This window comes from Choloepus didactylus, chromosome 20 (genome assembly GCF_015220235.1).
Source record: "Choloepus didactylus isolate mChoDid1 chromosome 20, mChoDid1.pri, whole genome shotgun sequence".
In the NCBI taxonomy this organism is placed as follows: Eukaryota; Metazoa; Chordata; class Mammalia; order Pilosa; family Megalonychidae; genus Choloepus; species Choloepus didactylus.
In genome coordinates, this window is record NC_051326.1 from 45,967,920 (window position 1) to 45,994,036 (window position 26,117).

At 33.8% G+C, this 26,117-nt stretch overlaps 1 protein-coding gene across 4 annotated transcripts in view; it reads right to left on the reverse strand.

Moving 5' to 3' along the window:
• The window catches only part of FBXO25 (F-box protein 25), a 77,061-nt gene that overhangs the window by 35,055 nt on the left and 15,889 nt on the right, over nt 1–26,117 (reverse strand). For 3 of the 4 annotated variants that reach the window (XM_037812598.1, XM_037812596.1, XM_037812597.1), the window contains exons 3-5: nt 23,572–23,675; nt 22,498–22,547; nt 18,756–18,848 (exon numbers count right to left, since the gene is read on the reverse strand). In XM_037812598.1, coding sequence (XP_037668526.1) covers nt 18,756–18,848; nt 22,498–22,547; nt 23,572–23,675 — 247 coding nt within the window. Of the gene's footprint in view, nt 1–18,755; nt 18,849–22,497; nt 22,548–23,571; nt 23,676–26,117 lie in introns of those variants that run through there. The other variant, XM_037812599.1, reaches the window with a different exon arrangement.

Below are 26,117 nucleotides of genomic sequence, written 5' to 3' on the forward strand. Positions count from 1 at the left end.
CATATTTACTTCTAGCTATTCCAATACATTAACACCTAAGAGGTGTTATCTATATAGTGCATAAGAATGTCCACCAGAGTGACCTCTCGACTCTATTTGAAATCTCTCAGCCGCTGATACTATTTTGTCTCATTTTGCATCCCCCCTTTGGTCAAGAAGATGTTCTCAATCCCACGATGCTGGGTCTAGATTCCTCCCCAGGAGTCATATCCCGCATTGCCAGGGAGATTTACACTCCTGGGAGTCAGGTCCCATGTAGGGGGGAGGGAAGCGAGATAACCCGCCAAGGTGGCTTAGTTAGAGAGAGAGGGCCACATCTGAGCAACAAAGAGGCACTCAGGGGGAGACTCTTAGGCACAATTATAAGCAGGTTTAGACTCTCCTTGCAGCAACAAGCTTCATAGGGGCCAGCCCCAAGACAGAGGGCTCAGCACATCAAGCTGTCAGTCTCCAGACATCTCTTGATTGGCTGAAGTTAGTTCCCTCAAAAAATACTCATGAGAAAATATTCTCTGAGTTCTTACACATTCAATAGGGTTTGTTTGGAGTGTTAGACAAAAGACAGTTTGGCTGGACATAAAATTCATGGGTCTTCCTTTCTTCTTTTGCGGATCTTTCAAGGATTACTTCACTGTCTAAAGGCAGTTGAATGCCCGCAGAGGAAAAATTTGAGGTCACCCTGAATTTTTCCTCTTTATAAGAGACTATGTTTGTTTGTCTGTCAAAAGAATCCTTACTCCTTTAAGTTTAATAATATTTCTAAGATATGACATACTGATGATTGTTTTAGGTCAGTTTTTCTTGGCACATAATTTACCCTTTTGAAATGTAGATTCAAGTCTACTTTTATTTCAGGAAGTTTTCTTGAATGTTACATTTAAATGTCTGGTCAGTACCACTGATTTTTTTCTTCTTGAAAGATTCCAAATATAAATATACTGGATGTCCTTTTTCCTATCCTCTACAACCACAACTTTCTTTGTACTTCTTTTAAACTTACTTTTACTGTTTCAGTTTTCTTAATTCCCTCAGTTCTATTACATCTGTCTCATTGTATTTTCTAAAGTATCTGTTTTGTTTTGAGCCCTTCAGTTCTACCTTCATTTCTACAATGTTTCTTTTTCCTATCTCTTTCCTTAGTTCTGCCAATTCACATTTTATCTCCCCCTATTGTCTCACCTGTTATATTAACATTTCTTTTCTTATTTCTAGAATTTGTGCACTGGGATCTTCCTTCACAGAACTGTTTCATTAGCTTTTTTGTTTTTGTTTTTCATCCACAATTAATTTTTCCCTATAAAATGTTTGGTCACGATTTCCATCCTGCTTTACTGACACATTTTCTGGAGTTCATCTTTTGGTAACATTTGCTGCTCTTTTCCACTTGTTTTTCTTCAATATATTGATGATGTAACAGTTACTTTTTTAATATTCATTTTTTATTTTTAATTTATTTTTATTTTTAAATTCAGTTTTATGGAGGTATACACATATAACATACAATCATCCATAGTGCACAACTGTTCACAGTACCATCATATAGTTGTGTATTTATCACAATGAATTTTTGAACATTTTCATTACTCCAAAAAAAATAAATAAATAAAAATACAAGTGAAAAAGAACACTCAAAACATCCTATCCCCCCTGCTATTATTCATTTAATTTTTGTCTCCCTTTGTCTACTTATCGTCCATACACTAGATAATATGAACCACAAGATTTTCACAATCACACGGTCACACCATGTAAGGTATATAATTATACAATCATCTTCGAAAATCACGGCTACTGGATTGCAGTTCAACAGTTTCAGGTATTTCCTTCCAGTTATCCCAATACACTAAAAACTAAAAAGGGATATCTATATAACATATACGAATAACCTGACTGCTCAACTCCATCTGAAATCTCTCAGCCACTGAAACTTTATTTTGTTTCATTTCTCTTCCCCGTTTTGGTCAAGAAGGCTTTCTCAATCCCACGACACCAGGTCCAGGTTCATCTCTCAGAGTCATGTCCTACATTGCCAGGGAGATTTACACCCTTGGGAGTCATGTCAGACATAGTGGGGAAGGCAATGAGTTTACCTGCTGAGTTGGCTTAGAGAGGCCACATCTGAGCCACAAAAGAGGTTCTCTGTGGGTGACTCTTAGGCGTAATTGAAAATAGCCTACCTTCTCCTTTGTAGTAACAAGCTTCATAAGGGCAAGCCCCAAGACTGAAGGCTTGGCCTTCTAAATTGGTAGTCCCCAATGCTTGTGAGAATATCAGTAATTCCCCAGGTGGGGAAGTTTAATTCCTCATTTTTCCCCAGTCCCTTAAGGGGGCTTTGCAAATACATTTTTATTCTCTGCCAGAATTAATCTGGGATGTACTGGGCTTCACACTAACCTGTACATACCAACCAGATCTCACTCCCTATTCAAAGTTCCATGTAATTATGGTGTTTGAATAAGCTAACCATATAAGTTAAATTATATAGTGTGCTACAGAAAATATAAATTTTGCACCAAATAAACATCTCTTCTTTTGGTCTCAAACAGAAGTTGAAGTCTTAAAACACCATCAATATCATCCTTTACCCCTCAGTCTGATTTGCCTTAGTCCTAACCAATGAGCTTCATTCATATCTCTAATTTAAGACTGAACTCTTTTTCAGCTTTTTTAAACCACTGCTGTAATACTCATTTTTGAATGAGGCAGAATTTCCTAGATTGTCTATTTTGCAGGGGGTTCCAAGAGGGGAAGGCCAGGGTAGCTTTCCAGGCTTCTCAATCCAAATGGTCTTTTCCTACTCTCCTCTGCTATTACAGGGAAAGTCTGTTTTTCACAAAATATGGCTCATCTGTGTGATTATTTGAGTAAAAAAGAATCACAGGCCTACCTTTCTGAATAAAACTGGATCCAAGAAATCTTTTGCTGTCAGCCCTCTTCCCAGTACTCTCCTTATTTACTGTAAGCAGGGAATATAGCTTACATAACTGTTGCCTTTGATGTCAGTGTTCTCATTTTTACAACGTGTACGTCTGCTGTTATTGTCTAGATCTAACCCTACTGAGTCTTTTTGCCAACCTCTATATTTCTATTCACTTCTTCCTGCACTATTTACCATACACATATTTTAGAGTCTGCAAATCACATCTGCCTCATATCTCTGAAAATGGAATTTTTCATCCCTTCCTTCCAATTTTCCTTGATGCCTTTGTTGATTTCTAAGGGAAAAATGAGAAAATACTAACTCATGTAGCCATACTGACAGAACGCCAAAAATAAACTTTATAAACATGACATCACACAATAATTGCAAGAAAAATATCAATCTGCAACTTCTAACATATTTACATAAAATGTATCCTATAGTGAAGTGATTACAGAAACAATTCTTCAGGCCTTGGCCAGGGATCAGACTAAATCAGATCAAATGTACTTGAAAACCCATTGCTAAAATTTCAATCCTCTCTTTATCTTTTCAAAACATATTAGCTAAATATTATATTTCTTTTTTAAGTGCAAATTTTATTGAGATATATTCACACACCATATAATCCATCCAAAGTATAGTGTCTCACAATGTTGTCACCTAGTTGTGCAATCATCATCACATTTAATTTTAAACCATTTTCACTGCTCCAAAAAGAAGCATAACAGACATAAAAAAAAAGAAAACCCCAAACACCCCAAACCCCATATACCCCCCTATTACTGACCCCTAGTATTGGTGTGGTACACTTGTACCTGTTGATGAAAGGATATTAAAATATTACTGTTAAGTGTAGTCTGCAGCTTGCAATAGGCACTTTTCCCATATACCAATTCATTATTAACTCTTTATACAAGTGTCATACATTCGTACTAGTTCAAAACTCATTTACATGTAGTCTTAATCTTAAAAAACATCCACCTCAAGGTTCACTGTGTTATACAATCTCATATTTAAACCTCTAGCTTTCCTTCTTCTTCCTTGTTTTACCCATCATCAGAATAGTACTATTTTATTGTTAAATAACACACCCTTTTCCCTGAGTTTAGAACCAATTTAGAAACAAAGAAGTCAGGCCAACAGAGATTAAGATATCAGCTTTATTGCTAATAAATCTGGTTTGGAGGATGTGACTTAGACATGCAGTAACAATGGACTTCCTAACACCTCATTCTAGAATGAGACCTACCCATCCAGCCACAAACATTGTTTAACAATCAAAACCTCCCCAAATAGGCTTCTTGCCTCTGTAACACTTGTACAAGAAAGAAGCAGACAATAATATATAAATATATTTTTCTTTTATTCCCCAAAGACAAAAGAAAGAAGAGGAAGTTTACACAGGCTCTACTTCTCACCAATAATACAAGTGAGGAGGCACTGAGAGGCCAGGTTGTTACACTAATGTAATGGTTCTCAAAATGTTGATCAGGAATCTCCGGAGGTCCCCAAGACCCTTTTTAGGGGCCCCACAATGTCAAAATTATTTCCATGACATTACTAAGTTGCAGCTTTCCTTTTTCATTCTCATACTCTCAACAAGTATACAGTAAAGTGTTCCACAGGCTTTATGATGTGACACTGTGACAATTTATAATCAGATGTGAGAATTCATCTATCTTCTATTACACCAGACACTAACATTTGCAAAGATGTAAAACAAAGCCACTCTTCCCACTAAATTGTTTTGTTTTGCAAATAGTTGTTTTTCATAAAAATGTGTTATGTAAACATATAATGGATTTATTTATTCTATTAAAAATAAATTTTGAAAAAAATTGCCTTAATTTCAAATATGGTAAATATTAATAGATATAACCCACATGAGTAAAATCTCTTTGAGATCCTCAGTAATTTTTAAGAGTGAAAAGGAGCCCTGAGACCAAAAAAAATTTAAGAACAGCTGGTCTAATGAATGTTTTTCACATGGAAAGAAATAATCATGAATGGGGAATAAGTGTCCCTTTGGAAGTAAGTCTTCCTAACTATCTCCTCCTCCCACCACTGACATAAAATACACATTTTAATATCATGTGAAGAAAATCCCTTAAAAAAATGACTGAAATCATTAGCAGAAGGAACAGGAGTACCATGTTTAGCTTAGACTAATTAGCCACAGAGGAAAAGATGATGGATACTCATCAAAAAGACTATATTGGCATATGCATACACTAGGAAATCAAGAGTGGCAGGATTAATAGCTGACAAGGTGAAACTTTAGATTAAAATGGCATTATTATAAAAAGGCAAAAGGACAGCTATATATTTTTAACTCTTTCCTTGTTTCTATTGCAACTTCCTGCACACCTCTCTGTGCTTCAGTTTTCTCATCTTTAAATCTTGGAACATAAATGAATCTATGTGCAAACATTACCCCTTTGCCTGAATCATCCTCAAAAGATAATCAAAATAGTAGCTAATATTTTATAAAGCATATAGTATGTTCTAAGAGCTGTATATGATTTAACTAATTTAATCCTCAGTATGGTCGTCTGAGGTAATATTTATCAGATATTATGGATGAGGAGGTTAAGTAATTTGTCTGAGATGCCCTGGTAAATAAATAAGTAAAAAGACAGTCAACATAGTCAACTTGTTAACCACTAATCCATGCTGCTAATCAAATGTGGGATTGACTTCATGTTAAAGATCTCTGGGGTCATCATGGTATCAGTGCTTAACCATTTTTATTTTCTCATAATGTCCTGCTGTGTAAATTAATTATCTTAGTAGGCTTAGTTGAAATTATGAAAAAATAAGAAAAAAATCTTCATAAAACTAGATACTCTAGTCCAGAGATGTCTTCTTAGTCGTATCCATGTCTCCATGAAATCCTTGGGAAACAGTGGGGAGTTCATCTCCACAATTGACTAATATTTAGAAAATAAAACTTTTGGGTTAAAGGGGACCAGGGCTAGTGAGACTAAGGAAGAGCAATTCTTAGGTACATGAAAAGTTTGTGTAAAGACAAGAGTGATCAACTATTTACCTAGACTGAGATAAAGAAAAAAAATAAAAATAAATGATAGCAAGAAAGAATATACTATCACTAAAAGTATTAAACACTGGGATGTCCTGTTACTGAGGGTTACAGAATCTTCTTTTTTGAAATTTATAAAATAAAAATAGAAGATGGGTGATATTAAAAAAAACCAGCAAACAAACAAACAAAAAAACCAAAAAACCTACTTCTAACAGAAGGAAAAATTGTTACTAAAATCATAAAATAGGTATATTTTTAAGTCAAAAATTATTTGATGATATATTTTCTTGAAATAACCACATAATCAAAGAATCATGTAAGTGGAAGTATTTTGAAGCTACAAGTGTTATGGCAGCAATTCATGTGATCATGATCTGTACTTCAACCCCCTGTTATGTCTGCAGGATATCCACACAACTATTGAAAGGTGCTTCTTTCTTTACGATGGCCTGTAACTGACAGAACTATAGGATCATCAATTTATGTCATTTGCTAAGTGTATTATATAGTCTCCTCTATTACACTGTAGAAGTAATTGTGCAGGAACTTTTCAGTAACTTGTTTTATTACTGCTTCTAAAGTCATCTCTTATTTCATATGCTGACTTTGCTGTACTGTCAGATAATCTGACACGACAATAAATGTATTGTCAGCTTCTCTAAGGGAGAGAGAATGCTATTTTGACCTTCCAGTATTTTCACTCTGTCAGAACAGTTTCAAGAATTCATCAGCAAGACATATTATTAAACTCACTCTTTTGGCATTAGAAAGTCTTTGTCTAACCTTTGCCCCCTCCCAAAAAAGTGTTCCTAGGTTCTACCAGTAATTTTTTTTTCATTCTTATTAGTTTGTAATCATGTCTTCAAATCTATCATTATCATGGATTCATTTTCACACGTTTCAAAGTGCAACGGGCAAGAGAATATTAAAAGACCTCTATAGGCTACCTCTGTAGGTTAAACATTCATTCAGAAAGTTACTACTGAATAACTACAATGTGTCCTTTAGGGAATACAAAAATATAAATAAAATATCATTGCTACTCTCAAGGACAGAAAACCTTTGGCCCATATGGCATGCTATAATTAAAGTAAACCCACTACTTAAAAATATTCCCTGGAAATACGGGATAATTCTTTTACTGCCACTATATATAGTAATGTGGAAGAGTGAAAGTTAATAATCTACCAGTAAAGGACCTAAGCAAAACTCTAAAACTCTTCAACTTTCATATGGGTAACCAGGAGCAAGATGGTTAACTTCTCTATTTCTCAGTCTCCATATCTGTAATACTTGGATAACAATACCTTATCAAGCTGGTATGGGTACTGAATTAGGTGAAGCAGTGAAGGTGCCATATAAACTGTTAAGGAATATATAAGTGGCAATTGTCACTGTTTTCCAGAGTGAAAGGATGTACTATAAAGGACTTGAAAATGACACTAAGCAACACTAGCAAAGGTCATGTTCCCTCCTAACACAGGGCCTTCGCTCATTCCCTCTGCTGGGAATGTTCACCCCCTCTCTACTCACCCAATTAAACTCCCCTTCAGATCTCAATTCAGATGTCTTTCTCAAGGAAAGACCCTTTAGACTGGCTCAGGTCCTTCTATTACGGCACTAATGTTACTGTGTACTTTTCCTTGATAGTCCCAACCATAATTTGTACTCTACCTGCATAATTCCTTGTTAAAGTTTCTGTTGCCACAACTAGACTGTGAACTCCATGAGAGTAGAAGCTTGGTCTCATTTATCCCAATTATTCCCCAGCACATTTTTGCCTGACACAGGACAAAAATGGACTCTGTTACAAAAAGATGGGTCATTTGGAAGAAGAGCTAGAAACTTGTGGTCTATTTATTGTGAGACAGATCTAAAGTTACATATCTATACTTGGCATCTTTATGTCACCAGATTAGTTCAGGTGACTCTTTCCTACTTTTTACTTTTTCTCTTATTGTTCAATTCCTATATTCCTCCTCTAAAGTTAACCCCATCTTTGTTTGGCTACTAAGTATTCAACCTTCCTTACTAGCTGTGGAGAATTCCCCAAAGTCTGCAGAAGTATGGGACAAAATGCCTATGGACAGAGAACCAGGGAGATCCTTCTTCTCCTTAATCTCTGGCAACCAAGGCATGGACAAGAGACCTAAATCCTACAAGGGGATTTTGTGAAGCAAAGACAGAGGGATTTACCCTTTACAGCTGGAGCAGTGTTCAGTGGAAGAAATGGTGGGCATATTGTGATTAGGTAGTTCTCGCTAAAAGGTGGTTGTTAGATTCCCTATGTTTCGGCCTTTTAGAACTACCTTAGTATTTGTGTGGTTTCCAAGTTCACTGTCCAATCTCCAGCCTTCTATTAATACCTTTATCTTATTTAGAGAGTACAGTCAATTCATGCAACTTGAAACCAGGAACCCTGACATGCTATATACTCCTAGTAAAATTATTCAACAATCCATATTAGAAATCTTATTTCCACCTCTAAACTATTTTCTAAGTTAAAAAATTATTGAAAATTTTTTTCAGAATATCATACATGCTTCTGGAAAATCCTACCCCTATAATGAAATGTTTTTGAATAAAGAAATAATATTATTTATGATCCCATTCTGTTTAAACATGAATCTTCATGACTCATTTCTCATCAGACTAATAAATGCATTTGTTAACCATATATAAGTATATCCATGTATTTATTTATATTTTCTAATATCCCTACTGTAACTAAGGGATGAGTGAATTCTTTTTATACAACCCCAAGTACAAGTAGGGAGTGAAGAAATACATTTAAGATCTCACTAAAGTAATAGATGGTATGTTTACCAATACTGCTAGAAAGGCCTGAATTATTAAAATATTACAAATCCTATCCTGCCATCCTGTCAGTTAAGTACCTATTCTCTGAATATGAATGCTGGCAGTGTGTATTTGATATTTACTAAAATAGTTTTACAATTAAATTATAGAGGGCACTTGTAATTTTCTTAAAATATATAAATATAATAATGTAAGTACAACACGTATTAAACATTATTAAATTGCTTTATAGGGGATGTGCAACCAATAAGCTCAGGGAGCAATTTCATAATTTTTAAGACATGGCTTAATTAGGCTAGAAATTATAGGCTAATATAAGTTGAAAGAATAATCAAAGCAATGGATTTTCCTATGATGAGTTTTAAATAAAGCTCAAATAAACCCAAATGCCAACAAATAAAACATATACAGATTATTAAGGAAGTTAAAACGAACAATTATATTTGACTTTAGCAATTATATCATTAGACAATAAATAGTAAGCATCTGTTAAAACAAATGAGGTAACGTTGTCTGCACTCATATGGAAAGATACCCAAGATACATTTTCAATGTCATAATGTAATAAATTACAGAATAAAATTAAAGAAGAATATATTATATGGTATGATCCCATCTGGGTTTTGGAATAATGGTAATGTTTTTGGTAATGGATGGCAATGATGGTAACACAACATTGTGAACGTAACTAACAGCACTGATATATATATATATCTATATATATATAGATATATATATCTGAATGTGATTAAAAGGGGAAATGTTGATTATATATATGGTAACAATAAAAAATTTTTAAAAATCCATGCAACTACGCTATATAAACAATGAACCCTAACTTAATCCATGGATTATAGTTAATAGTACAATTATAAAAATGTGCTATCATCAATTATAACAAATGTTCCACAACAATGTAAGGTGTTAATAAAAGGGTGGTATATGGGAATCCTGTATTTTATGCAAGATTGTTCTGTAAACCCACAACTTCTCTAATTATTAAAAAAAAAAGTTTACTTATGAAAACATGTTTCAAGATCCTCTCCTCACTGTGTACACCAACTGTTGTATCATGAACTCTGCCCAATCAAAAAACAATTCTATACATACCCAAATAATTATAAATTTAAAAATACATATATTTGTCTATATAGAGAGAAAGTTTCCTTAGGAATAACCAAGAAATCACTGACACTGCTAACACATGGGGGAGGGGTCACAACAAGGAGTTTGGAATGGAATAGAGGGAAAATTTATATGTCTCCTTATTCTCTGTGGTATGGTTTAATTTCTTTCATGAACATGTATTATTTGCTAATTAAAAAATCTACCAATAAAAAATATCAGGTTTCTGCGCTGACCTACAAAGAGCTTGGAATGTCACTCCCAACCTCACAGTAAGAAAAAAGCTCAACCAACTGAAATTCAATAATTCTTCTTAAAGCAACCAGAAATTGGAGAGACGTGAGTACCGAGATTCACAGTGTAACTGAGAGCAGAAGCCAACACTGGAGCTGGCAAAAGGTAGGGAAACTTAAACAGAAATCGGCAGATTCTTGAGGCTTAGTGTAGACTAGCTTAAAAGTTCAAAACTCCTGAGGTCACAATCTTAGGGGTACTCACACAATTTCATGAGTTTTACCTTTCAGAGCCTGACAAATCCTCATGTTAAAGAATGGAGAAAAATTCCCTGAGGCTTCTGGCAGGGGGAGGGGAAAAGTCCACCATTTTGAAATACACCCTGGGGGGAAGTAGCCATTTTGAAATAAGTCCAGAGCATTCTGTCTCAGTGGTTTCCTCAGGGGCAACTACTTTGCTTGAGTCTTCTCTGACCTAGGAGCAGTGCAGTTTGGCCTGCCGGAGCCCCTTCTGACCTTCCTGTTTCACACAAGGGGAGAAAAAAAAAAGGGCGAAGGTCTGAAGGTCGCAGCCCAGGGATTCTGGCCCTACCCAGAAAACAGAGATTTAATTTTAAGATTACAGAACTCTTCTCCCCAGTACCTTACCACCATATCCCTAGGGTTCCAATATAATAGAGTAGATTACAACTGAGAGAACTGCAAGACACAGACTCTATTTAAGAAGGAGTTTCTAGGAAAATCCAGAGACAACAGAGGAGGCAAAAACAAAGACACCAGAGGAAAAGGAAGAATATTAGAGGAGGTATAAATGAAGGTAAATTAAACCTTTATTTTCCTTAATTGATCTAATAGATAATTGTTTATTTAAAAATTATAATAGCAACAATGTATTGGATGATTATAGCTTATGGATAACTGGCATGAATGAAACCACTATTATAAAGGATGGGAGGGAAGAACTGGGAATACTAGGTAATTCCCAGAAAAAGAGGGGAAGATAAAAAAAGAAACATAAAACCAATAATGAATATAGAAGTTACAAACATGGTAGATATAAACAGAACTATATAGATAATCACTTTAAATGTTATTGGTCTAAATACACCAACTAACTGTCGGAGTGGATTAAAAAACAAGACTGAATCATATGTTGTCTATGAGAAATTAACTTCAAATATAAACACACAGATAAAAGTAAAGGGAGGGGAAAGATGTAGTATGTTAACACAAATCTGAAGAAAGCTGGAGTATGCATATTGATTTCAGACAAAGCAGAACTTCAGAACAAGGAAAATTATCAGTGATATAGAGGGGCTTTACATAATGATAAAGTGGTCATTCTCCAAGAAGACATGACAGTCCTTAATTATGCATCTAACAACAAAGCATCTGCAGGAAGCAGTATGTCCCTCTGAGAACTGCTTTTCCTGCAGGTCGTAGAGGGAAATTTACAAAATTTAATATATAATATTAGAAAAGAAGAAAGTTCCCAAATCAAGAACCTAATCTTCCACCTTAGGAAACTAGAGAAGGAAGAGCAATATAAACCTAAAGTAAGCAGAAGAAAAGAAAGAATAAAAATTTTAAAATAGTATAAAAAAAGAATATAAATAAAAAGAATAAAATTTAAAAACAAAAATTAAAAGAATAAAAACATTAAAAAGAAAAAAGAAAAAATTAGAAGTTCTATGAAATTGAAAACAGGAAATCAACAGAGAAAAATCAATGAAACTAAAAGCTCTTTCTTTGAAAAGAAAGACCAATAAAATTGATAAACTGCCATTCAAGGTAACCAAGAAAAAAAGAGAGAAGACACAAATTACTAATATCACAAATAAAAGAGAAGATCATCACTACTGATTCTATGGACATTAAAAGAATAAAAGGAATATTAAAAAGAATATTAAAAAGGAATATTAAAAGAGCTTTTTTAATACCCACAAATTTCAGAATTTAGATAAAATGGATAATATCTTGAAAGACATATGTTACCAGAACTCATGCAGGAGAAACAGACTATCTCTTTAAAAATTTAATCTAAGATTATTATAACTAAAAATCTTCCAAAACAGAAAGCACCAGCTCCCCCCCCACCAAAAAAAAAAAAACAACAACCAAAAAACCAAAAGCCTCCTACAACTAATAAGGCATTACAACAAGGTAAACCTACCTAAAACTGTTCTAAAATATAAAAATCAATTAATTAAAAAATTAAAGAGAAACTACTATTTTAAGCAAAAAGAAAGTGAATAATTTATTATAAATAACAGCAAGATCTCTTTGATCCATCCATGGGCAGTGTTGTAGTTTGCTAATGCTGCCAGAATGCAAAACACCAGAGATGGATTGGCTTTTACAAAAGGGGGTTTATTTGATTACACAGTTACAGTCTTAAGGCCATAAAGTGTCCAAGGTAACACATCAGCAATTGGGTACCTTCACTGGAGGATGGCCAATGGCATCTGGAAAACCTCTGTTAGCTGGGAAGGCACACGGCTGGCGTCTGCTCCAAAGTTCTGGTTTCAAAATGGCTTTCTCCCAGGACGTTCCTCTCTACACTGCAGTTCCTCAAAAATGTCACTCTTAGTTGCACCTGAGGTATTTATCCTTTCTTAGCTTCTCCGGAGCAAGAGTCTGCTTTCAATGGCCGTCTTCAAACTGTCTCTCGTCTGCATCCTGTGCTTTCTTCAAAGTGTCCCTCTTGGCTTTAGCTCCTCTTCAAAATGTCACTACAGCTGCACTGAGTTCCCTCTGTTTGTCAGCCCATTTATATGGCTCCACTGATCAAGGCCTACCCTGAATGGGTGGGGCCATGCCTCCATGGAAATATCTAATCAGAGTCATCACCCCCAGTTGGGTGCGGCACATTCCATGGAAACGCTCAAAGAATTACAATCTAATTAACACTGATAATGTCTGCCCACACAAGATTACATCACAGATAATGGCATTTGGGGGGACACAATATATTCAAACTGGCACAGGCAGCGAATGAAGTATGTCCAGACAAGTTATTTTCCAAATACCTAAATTAAGGTATTCAAACTTTAAAATTTTGAAAGTGTTTTTTTCTTAAAATATATATGCATCTACTTTAGGAAACAGTACATTTAACCACTTTGATAAATTTCAATTGATGCAATGTGCTGCTTTCAAAAAATTTCTTAAATATGCACACTGCCTTTTTAATAAAATTTCCCTAAATGCTGGGCTATTCTTGCTGGTATTTTCCCCCCTTGTTCCTCCATAACAAGATGGGTCTTGCAACAAATCCTGTTTTGAAACTGATGACCAACAAAGTTTGTTGTTCTCTCAATGCTATGGCAATAGCCCACGACATCATGGGAAATGAAATAAAAACAAATGCATAAAAATTAAGTCAAATGTAACCTATATGCCTAAAAAGAAAGACCAATTTTACTTCCTTCCTACAAAAAGATGAATCCACTTTGAAATAACTGTCTCCATTTCTGTATCTACAGCTGTCCTAGGTTTGCCAGTGGTCTTATAGCTCAAAGAAGTAGAATATAACCATAGCTTAACAGGCATTCATTCAACAAATATTTACAGGGTTTTACTAAGGAAGCATTATTTTTGGATTTGGGGAATTTAGCAATGACAAGAAAAGATGAAGTCCTTGCTCTCATGGAGCTCTTATGGGAGGGGGAGTCAGACAAATTATTATTTAAACAAAAAAAACAAACCTATACACACTTGGTTTGTCAAGTGGTGTGATTTGAAGGAATGGGAGACAGTGCTGTTTTAAATAATACAGTCAGGAAGAGCTTTTTTCAGAAATAGCAGATCAGACAAAGCTAGGGCTGAAACTGTTCCATGATATCTATACTTTAGTCCCAGTCAATTGAGTATGAATTGACACTGCAACAACCCTGTGATTATCCTTGAAAACTAATTCCCTTCCTCTGCTGGTGAACTTTCAATGTGGTTTCACTGACAAAGATGAAATAAGACTTTTATAGTGAAAGTATGATTAGAATTTGACTTCAAAGATTTCCAGAAAGTTTTAGTTTGCACAGAAATGTAACCATGTACTTTTGCATAAGGATGATTAGCAAATAAAGGCAATAACAGGATCATCCACCCTCCACCCCACCATGCCTCCAAAAAGGGTATCTGTAACTGAACAATAAATAAAAGATGATTAACCACTTATTTTGTTCCAAATATTATACCTAGCCGAACATCTACTTCAAAGGTCTTTTAACATTCCAAGTCCAGCTACAATAATCTCCTATTTTACAGTGAAATAACTACATATGTGCTAAGTATGTGGTAATAATTCCAAGTCTTTGGTTAAATTTCTTAATTAAAATTTTCAGAATTCCACTAAATTTAACTCTTTTGATTTATCTAAAAGAAAGTAAGGTAATAAGGCTGACCAAACATATTACTAAAAATGGGATAAATAAGAAATAAGCTGATTTATGGACCAGATATTATGAACTAGCCAAGAATCAAATCTTAATTTTACCTTGACATGTCTTTTTTTTTTTTCAAGAAAGAAGTTTCTTAGGACAGATTATGAAAAAATAATTATAAAAGTTAGTGAGAAAATTTACTAGTGAGTAAAAGTACTTAGCTTTTTATTGCTTTTCTGGAAGTTAGTAAATTTGATAACTCAATAAATTATACTAGGTATTCTTTCATTATTGAGCAGAACAATTTTCACAGTCTATTAAAACAATAAGAACTTGCTATTGAATTAAAGACAAGTTTTATTAGTAGTTTAACAGAACAGTGATATCACAACCAACCAATTAGCATGAAACAAAATATGCGGCATTATATTTACAAAAATAATTCTCATCATTGGTAAGCTGTTAAACTCCTGTAACTGAAAAATGGTTATTTTACAAGGGTGCAAACAAAGCTAAATCATGTAGAGGATATGTGTATGTGTTTATGTGTCTGTTAGTTTGTATTTCTGTTTCCCAAACTACACTGCCATAAGCAGATGGCCCAAAATGCCCAAGTGTATGAAATTTAAGAACACATCAAATGCACAAGGAGAATATAACAGATAATTCACTAACTGTACTACATTTCTAAGAAGTGCAACTCAGCCCAAATGTATGGGTTTCATTATAATTCCTAGCTGAATCAGCAGGCAATTAAATAAGGAGTGATTCCAAGTTAGGTCTAGGTGTATTGAAGTACATGGTAATTAAAATTTGCTTTCTATTTTCTTCAAAAAAGATGAGTAAATGCATGCTGGAAACATAATATTTATTCCTTAATATTAGATTGAAATTTTGAAGCATTAATTAAAGCAAACTAGATATGAAAATGTTTCAAACATTTTTTAACAGACAACAACAAAACCCAGCTTACTATTTTATTTATGGGATTGTAGAAGAAACAATTTAATTTAATTTGGATTTCTGTTTTTAGAAGACTTTAAATTTTCATTCCTGCCAAGGTATATGAGAAAAAAGACTAAACTTCTATTCCATACTACTTGTTTTTATTTTGGCAACTGAATACTAAACTCTAATACTAATTTTTATTCATTCTATATAATAATTATTCATTAGTCTCAGTTTAAAATTGCTATTTTAAATAAACAAAAGGATTTTTATATAAAATGCTAACTAAAAAATAAGTACTAGTTAATTTGTTTCATATAAGCTCTTTAAGGGCCATTAGCAATACAAGAAAACTTTTTTTCAGTCATTTCAAAAGTAAGACTGCACCTACTTTTCTTGTTTACAGGAATTCTAATATCAACAACTGAATTTATGGATACATTGGCATTAATTATAGGAAATCATATTATTTAGAAGAACTGCATGAGCATCATCTCAATTGTTTCTCTAAGTGTTGCTATAAACACTTAAAGCAGCATAAAAATATCAACTATATTCATCCTGCTAGTAAAGAGAACAAAAATCCAATTCAAGACATATTTACTGAATGCCTATGCTAGAAAAACACAAAAAATGTGTGAAAAGTATATCAATAACTGAGGTAAAGCAGCATATTTTAAATGTTATGCCCAAAGTACATTGATGGTTTGAAGGAGAGGTAAGAGTCTTCAGGGAGGAAGAGACAGTGAGTGAAAGAGGGGAGACTGCCCCAAATAAAATCTATTATTAAGAAAATAATAGAATACAACTGAAAGAGACCAAATACAAGTGTGGGTGGGATCAGGTAATAGCAGGAAAGGGCAAGAAATTAAGATTGGGATATTATACTATGGAGGGGTTATAATCCAAGGCTAAGACATACGAACTTTACTAAAAAGAATCATGGAAGGTTGTTTTTAGTTGGTTTTGTTTTTTTTTTAATCTTCATTTTATTGAGATATATTCACATACCACACAGTCATACAAAACAAATCGTACATTCGATTGTTCACAGTACCATTACATAGTTGTACATTCATCACCTAAATCAATCCCTGACACCTTCATTAGCACACACACAAAAATAACAAGAATAATAATTAAAGTGAAAAAGAGCAATTGAAGTAAAAAAGAACACTGGGTACCTTCACAATTTTTTTTTAATATTTTTTATTTTTAGGAGAAGGAAAGCATAAGCAAATCAGTTTTTAGAAGATAACTGCTGGTCTTGTGAAGGATGGTTTGCAAGGACTATGAGAAAATGGACTGAGCAGGGCGTGAAGGGGCATAGATTCTTGTTAGGCTATTATTTTGCTTAGGCTAAGGGGTCCACCATGGCAGCAGCAATAAATAATCATACGGAAGTGATGGATGTGAGAGACCTTATAAAACATGTAATATACTGATCCCATGAAAAGATTAAAGAATGTCAGTAAACCTATAATATTTGGACCTCAACATGCTTTCTGAATTCATCAATTCCCTCACACTTCATCTCTGGGAGGTGATATAGAGAAAAGCAGTGTTTGTCAAGGTGTTGCAAGATAATTCTGTTCCCTACATGGATGGACAATACATTTTAATTTTTATAGGTATGTATTTATTTTGTGTATATTAAGTGTTTCTGTGTATTTGTGTACATTAGAAAAACAAGTTGCTCAGAAAATTTACAATGTTATAGGTATTGTTGTTTTGGATGAGGCTAAAGTATTTTTGTTTTTAAAAAAATCAATTTGAAGAAAAGCTATTCAGCAAATAATAGTAGCAGGGTATGTAGACATAACAAAAAATTATGAAAGTAGTTCAAATGACTGAAATTTGTAAAACACTGACCCTGGCCAATATATTCTCTCGCATACAATGTCAAGAACACTCTGCTCCTTCTCCAGAGGTCAGCAAATGAAGAACATGGACAAACAAGGATGAGGTAGTATCTACTAGTATCCAGGTTTCTTTATCCCACGTCTCTGTTCTACTCTAGATTTTCACCTACTCCAAGAATTAAATTCCTTTATGTAGACAGATGGTCAAAATTTCTACTATAAAACAATGATAAATATTATATGAAATACAAAAGACCTACTTGGAGAAATATTTATTGTAAAATAGACCTCTTTGCCACATAAAATTTTCCTGGCCACTCAAATCCCAAAGATTCTGACAAGAGTGAGTTAAATCTCAGGTTCATCATCTGTAAAAGAGGTAACTAAAAGGAGATACCCTAATAGCCAGTATGTAAATATTTATAATAAGAACTCAGAAAAGAGTAGACAAATTTAGCCTAAATAAACTTGAAATGGTGGACAGGCTTCAGTGAATCATGTGGCACAAAAGGAACCAGAAGAGATCAAGTTACATCAGATGCCCCAGCAAATTTAGACTGGAATCAAACAAAACAGATAAAAATACCTTAGGCTAAAAGCTATTTACTAGCTCCCCTGCATTTTTTTTTTTAACCTTCCAGTAACATTTTTATATGCCTAAGAGCCATTAAAGCAAAACTCTTTCCAATGTCTCATAGCACTGTTAAAAAATACAGAATTAATAGTTTCATCAACTATTACTTATACTTTATCTAGAATTGAACAAAAGTGAATAAACTGCATAGCAATTAATCTTTAGCCATACCAAGCCCTAAAAGGAACATATCAAAAAAGTTTTTCTTTTTGAATGTAGCCCAATATAAAAGTCTCTTCAAAAATATATAATTTACACAATAAAGCTTTTGTGGAGTTGTATTTTGTACAAAATTCCTTTTCTCTATTAGCCAGTTCTTCCTCTATTAAATAAGGTTCATTCCTTTGTGTAAAAAAAAAATGAAGTAGAAAATGCATATTAAATCATCAGGTAAAAAATTCCCATGAAGAAAGATCTACCTCTTTTCTTGATATCACTAACAGCTACAATGTTTATGAGAGATTACAATCATCACACACAAAGACCATCCTGCAGCATAAGGCAATCTCTCAAAGAAAGCAAGTGGAAAAACCATCAGTTCACATGTGATCCTGAAAAAAGCAGATGAGGGTTTCACCTCTGCTGAAGGCCTTTTCAACCTTATGACACCAAGATGACTGAAATTCTTTATTATGGTTTTCTTCTAAACTCATTTATTTTCTACAGAGATAATAAGTGCAACTTTATGCAGGTGACAAAAGCATCTTAAACATTTTATACTTACAATCTTGAAAACACAGTTATTCCAAAATTCATTAAAATAGCTTTTGAAGAAAAACACTTACTTTGACCACATAATTGAACCTTCGGATATCCTGAATTGCACTTGAGAAGTCTAAGCGGTTAAAAGCTTCTCCCAAAGTACAATAGCCATGCCTCTGGAAAAACAAATACAAAACAGCTAAAAGTAGTCAATTTAGTCTATTATTGAAAACCAAGGGAAAGTTAAGTCAGTTAGTCTGTGGAGATATTAACGAAAATTAGCAAAGGGTATTTTGTTTTTATTCTGAAGATTCCATATTTAGATGAAAATAGAGTAAAATAATAGTCATGCTAAGTTTAAACAATTTATGTGTAATCAGGACAATTTGAGTTAATTGAGAGCATTTTTAAACTATTGCTTATGTAATAAAGAAAAATATTTATTAAATATCTTGCAGGTTTCTTTTGTTGGGGACAAGTTGGGGGGGGGGGCAGCAAAAATTAAGGCTAAGACCACAAAATAACTGGATGTACTCTAGGTCATGTGGATAAAAATATATAATTATATGTTTTAAATGCATCTGTTATAAATGTGTAAGTTGAAACACAGCAGTTTATCTGTGATGGAGTTACTGTCTCAGGAGTAGAACCTCTTATGCTCTGAAAAACAACTTTCAGGTGGAGAAGGATGAAGGCAATGGAACTGCTTTGATGTTAACTATTGGTGGTTGCCAGGCTGTAGAACATGTGATGCCTAGCACTCCAAAATCAAAGTGGTAATTAGACCCGCAGGTCTCCAAATCAAAGAAAACAAATGAGACTTGAGTAATTCTTTTCAGCACCTTGAATACTGCTATTGTACTTTAGACAGTTTTCATTAATGAGATATCCTATATTCTATATTGCTTTGCATAGATTTGCACATTATCTTTCAGGAGTCATTATAAACTCCATACTGTGAAATATAAAAAGTATTGTTAGTTGCATGGACCTTTGAATAGGAAGTGAGATACGGTACGTTAGTATAGGCTGTGAAATAGTGACACATCCTAGAGTAATTTGGGCAGATAATAAAAAATATATTTACAGCCTCCCCCTCCCCAGCCCCGAGGATCTGGGGGAAGGTGCGGATGTGTTGGACATCCTCACCTGGACTGGTGTTGATGTTGTCACAAACATTGGGACTGGCGGTTTGATGTGCTGAGCCCTCGAGCATGGGACTTGCCCTTATGAAGCTCATTACCACAAAGGAGAGTCTAAAGGTGTATGTAATGGTGCCTAAGAGTCTCCCCCTGAGTACCTCTTTGTTGCTCAGATGTGGCCCTCTCTCTCTCTAACTGTGCCATCTTGACAGGTGAACTCACTGCCCTCCCCCCTACGTGGGACCCGACTCCCAGGGGTGTAAATCTCCCTGGCAACGCAGAGTATGACTCCCGGGGATGAATGTGGACCCGGCATCATGGGACTGAGAGTATCTTCTTGACCAAAAGGGGGATGCAAAATGAGATCAAATAGTTTCAGTGACTGAGAGATTCCAAATGGAGTCAAGAGGTCACTCTGGTGGACATTCTTATGCACTATATAGATAACACCTCTTAGGCTTTAATGTATTGGAATAGCTAGAAGTAAATACCTGAAACTACCAAACTCCAACCCAGCAGTCTGGACTCCTGAAGACAATTATATAATAATGTAGATTACAAGGGGTGACAGTGTGATTGTGAAGACCTTGTGGATCACACCCCCTTTATCTACTGTATGGATGAGTGGAGGAATGGGGATAAAAACTAAAGGACAAATGGGGTGGGATGGGGGGATGATTTGGGTGTTCTTTTTTCACTTTTATTTTTTATTCTTGTTCTGGTTCTTTCTGATGTAAGGAAAATGTTCAGAGATAGATTGTGGTGATGAACGCATAACTATGTTATCATACTGTGGACAGTGGATTGTATACCATGGATGATTGTATGGTGTGTGAATGTATTTCAATAAAACTGAATTTAATAAAAAAAAAGTATTGTTAGTTCAGAGTTGTGGGGATAAACTGGAGAATAATAATAGAAACAGGAGATGACAGACTGTCTATCCCTCAAATTTCAAGCAGATGACATGAGATGGTTTAGAGAAAGTAGTAAAGAGTAGTTAATATCTTAGCTTCAGATAAAAGATTTACTATAAAGGCTAATATTGTTTTGTGCAACAACCCAAGAACAGTCTTAATGCGGGGACAAATCAATGAAATTCATTAATTTAAAACATTCAATACATTGTTTTTACAACAGTATTTGTTTACTATGTGCAAAACATTTTCCTGGGAGCTATGGGGTAGCTAAAGATTAATTAGAAGTAGATTATAATCTGAAATCAATCATAGTTGACATTTCTACTTTAATCTCCTTCTCAACCTACAGAATTCTAACTGATTGCATAATAGATATCTTTTCAAAGTATCTTCCCATATGACAAAGGCCTCTTCTTTCTTTGGGAATTAAATTTGATTCCCAGAGTGGACCACAAATAGCATGTCTGAACCACATGACCTTGCCCACTCTTGTAGAGGAATAGGAACCGTAACATTTACTTAGAAGCCATATTCTGCCATGTGGACAAGCAGCAGAGATACCTCATCTGTGTCAAGTGAGAAGAATAAAGATGCATAATGAGTTGGAGGGAAGGGAATTGAGAGAGATGTGCCACCTTTCCAGTTCCTAGATCTAGTCCCTTCTTGAGGCTTCGTTATATCCCTGTTCTTAAATCCATGTAACATCCCTGCCTCACATTAAATTCCTCTTTTGTTTTTTCCGGTAGCTTAAGTTATATTCTCTTTTCTGTAATCGGTGTGTTAACACAGAGCAAAGGATACATTTAGTAGTTTTCATAAGCTCTAAATTTTGTTTTTTATAAACTAGGTTAGATTTTATCATAAAATCTTCTAATGGAATATTAGAACTTATCTTAAAGATTAAGGTAATTTTATATCCATTTAACAATTTGAACTATGATCAAATACATCAAATTTTGTTTTTCTCAAAATCTAATCCTTGTACTTCTAGGAAGCTATACTACTTTCAGACTTCCATTATTAAACATTTCCAGAACATTTAACCTACCTTGATTTAACATATAATAAACAATTGCTTCCTAAATTATTTCTTCAAAATAATTGCTTCAAAATACAGCAGATGCAGAGTTCTCAGACTGCAAAAGAAACTAAGCTTCCCCCAAATACTAAATAGAGAAGAAGTAATCATATAGTGCTTGAAATGAACTGATCTGTTTCACAGTTAATAAGAAGCTTTGATCAACTTGATAAAGGAACGGGAGGGAAAGGGTTTAAGGTGGTCTATACATATTCAAATTTGATTTCTCATTTCATATTAGTACTCTACACATTAAATGAGGGGCTCATAAATGTCCCTACCATCCCAAAACACATGAGAGCTATGACACATTCCTATTACTAACAGTGGCTCAATATTAACAGCTATTTTGGGGAAGTGGAGATAAAATATTAAAATTTCTAAGGGTCCATACTTAGTTTGAAATAGCCCTTCAATTGATTAGGTATGTGCTGTTTGGTGGGGGTGGGAGTGGAGGTAACCATATACCATATATGCATACAAGTACATGCATGTGTGCACACGCACACACACACACAATTAAGAATCAGTTTCAAAATATCTTCAAATATCAGTGTAATCATTCAACTGTTACAAAATGGGGACCAGAGATCTGATATTTCAAAAAAAATAATTTATTTAATATGACATTATATAGTCAACAGAAACAATATAGAATAGTTACAGTCTTACTTAGAATACTTACCTCTCTTGTGCTTTCTTTATGGACATAGATCCATTTTTCACGATAAAAACCTGGAATAAAAATTAACCTTGTTTTTAAAATTTGGTAAATCATTACCACTTGAAGATTTTAAAGGAACTTCAATTGTACATGCTAACCAAATTATCTGACTTACTCTAATAAATAACAAATTCTTTTCCTTGGTTAAATGTGAACATAATTGCTTTGCTTTCTAATATCACTTTAAGAGGTGCTGAAGTATCTTCACATGAAAAATTAATTAAGATAGTACCAGGTCTTAGTAACTTAGCATAAAATTAGTATTATTACTGAATGCAGTAATATCAAAATATAAATATTGTTAAAATTCAATTAAATTATTAATAAATTCTTATGTACTCTAATAAAAAATTCCTTTTCTCCCCTCATTACCCTTATATGGTATTCCTTATAAATAAGTTTTTCATATAACTCAAATAGCCAAACTTCAACAAACATTATTACCATATTTTGCATATGACCCTATCATCTTCAATATAGTGTACTGAATACATTTAGAAATTTCATAATGCCTCATGATCGTGCTATAATGCAGTTCCCTAATATAAGCCCACAATCCCTTTCACATGGATTAGTTACTGCAACAGCTTCCAACCAGTCTTCATGCCTTCAGGTTTTCCCTAATCCCATCTAGACTATACACTCTCTATAGCTATTCCTAAAATTCAGCTCTGATCATGTCTATCTACCTCCTGCTCAGAAACCTCAGAATCTTCAGTGACTCCTGGATTGAACAATTTGGCCTCAGTGCTTCGGAGTAAACACAAAAGATTCTGATGGACTGAATTCATGACTGGTATTAGGTTATTCAGACATTTTTGTTTTGTGGTTTCTGCTATCTTTTTTCTGATTTTGCATACTTTATTAACTAAAATGGTTGAGTACAAAAAGTGTGATCACTAAGTCAGTGGGCAATACTGGATAAACTGCTGTATTTATATATCTATATATCTTTTTTCATTGTCAAAACAATTTAGTATATCAAAGTATTCAACAACTAGAATCATATAGTATTATAAATGAAAATTATCTTACATTGAGCATTTGTATCATTTCTAAAATGGTCCTTTTTCCTTTTTTTGGATGCATATTCACACTCTTCGTTATTGAATATTTCCTCATCTTCACTATTTAAGATACTGAAATAAAGATATATTTTATTAAAATATTTTTTCAGGGAGATCTTCATTTGGCTTTTCTTTTGTAAGAGAATATAACAAATATTTGATTTGCAATTTAGGACACCAAAATAAAAATCATGTTAAATTCTGCAAGCAACTAGTTAATTTTCAAAGCAATAGATAACGGGCTTGAAATTACAAGGCTAATGCCTAATATATATTTTTTCATTTCAAGAAGTCGGGGATTTATCCTGGTCCCTTTGAGAATATTATACCAGGAAGTGATGAACATGTTTTAGACCCTCCCAAGGATTTTGATATGACCAACTAAGGTAGTTTCAGACATCAAAATGCTTTAAGACATGGAGCTTTAAACAAATGTGATTGCATGATACACAATACTGACTAATAACTTGTTGTATCCCTGATCCAACACTGACTAAACATTCAATGTTTTCTGTTTATCTACTATATTTTCAAAGATTTAACGGTAGCTAAATTTCTTATTAAGCATCAGCCAAGTATGCTGTTAAGGCACTTAACTAAAGCCAGATGAAGAACAACAGGAATTTTTTTCCACTTAAATACACGTCATTAAAAGCTTTCCCAATTTTTATTCTTCTTTTCTTTGATGAAAAAAGGAAAGAAAATCATAAATCAATAACTAAACAACCTGAAAACATTCTTTTTAAAAAATCCTCCCTTATAGCAAAAAAACTGTTAAACAGCAAATAAAGATAAATAAAATTTTAATTTTTCAACACACTGATAACTAAGATTGTTTTCAGTTTGAAAGCAAGGAAAGAGCTTTGTGAAGATAAACTGGGTAACTTAAGGTATGTGGAACTGATGCTCAAAATCAAGGAAGTAAAATTGTTTTATTTCCCCATTATCATTCTTTGACAAGAAAATTGTATACAAAACCCTTTCTACTCACCAGTGTTCAATTTTATAACAACTGAATTTACCTAATTAATCAATTTATCATTGTCAGAACAGACTTAAACAGCACTAGCAAAAGTTGTAAATTATCAAGACGAGCAAAAGTGCATTTAGAAAAACATACAAACTTAACGTTCAATGGCAGATATTAAATAACCCCAATTCATGGAAATTTGTAGATCTTGGTTGAATCTTATATTTAATCTTACAGTGTTTCATTATCATTGCTTCAAATACTGAACACAGAAACTTTCAAATTTGAAAACCTTTCCAACTAAAATCACAAACATATCAAAGGAAAAGCAGAAATTCATTGTTCTTGAGAAATGGTATTATATAGAGAGAAACAGGATAAAGAAGAGAGAACTGGAGATTATTTCAAGAAAAGGAAGGACAAATACTAATATACCTCAGTTATATTAAATTGTGGAGCAGAAAAGAAAATTAACTTGGGTAAATACCCACTGTACACATTTAATCTGATCCCAGAGTTTGCCCTTGGATGGCTGGGCCAGTTTCAGATTCTTCTATATCTGAAGGGAGGAAAAAAGTCTCATTTTACTTGGGACATGCACAGGTTGGCTGCAGTAACAGCATCTTTTCTAGCAAATGTATTATATAGATAGTGTTGATCTTGGCTCTCATGGGAGTCCCCAAACTAGGAGATACCTAAGGTTGAGTCCAACCTATTTGGGCATAGCCAAGACTCTTACTGGGCCCAATGAGCAGTAAAGGAATTGCACTGGACTTTTGACCTTATGGCTCCAGAAGATGTCCATGTTAAACACGAGCACCAAACCTGGGTTCTGCAAACAATAATAAAGAGAAAATGGCTATTTCACGGAAACTATAGACTTAGTTTCTGAAGTATTTTAAAGAGAAAAAAAAAGTCATATTTTTGGTGGTGGTTGTTATACTGTCAGGTAGAAAATGTAAAAGTAGGGAAGAAAAAGAAATAATTTCAAAATTAAATCCAACATATAAAATGCTAATAAAGTAATATTTATTGTTGTATAAATCTTTCCATTTCACATATATACAACTGTGGATCAATCAAATTTCAAAGAATATACTTCATTTAATGATCAACCAAATTTCAGAGAATATACTTCATTTTATGATTATTTTGTTTTAAGTCACTTAAAACAAAACAAAACAAAACAATGGAACCTTATATAAGAAGTTGAAAATAGAAGACAGATGTACTACAAGAACCATAGAGTAGCTATAACTTAAAAATTTTTCTCAATTATAAAAGTAGACAGTTTATTGCTCTCTGTATCCAGAGCTAAGTGCACCACCACCACGAGTCACCTCTTTCTAGGGAAAGTGAATAAAAGGCAATCAATGAAAGCCATCCGACAATGCATGACTTTCCCCCTACTGCCATTTCCAAACAAGAAAAGGAACAGAAGAGTGTAGAGAAGAATCACCAAAACAACTCAAAATAGAAAATAACCTGGGATCAAACACATAAATTATTCTTTTCTTAAAATTAACTCCAGAAGCTAGAATGCT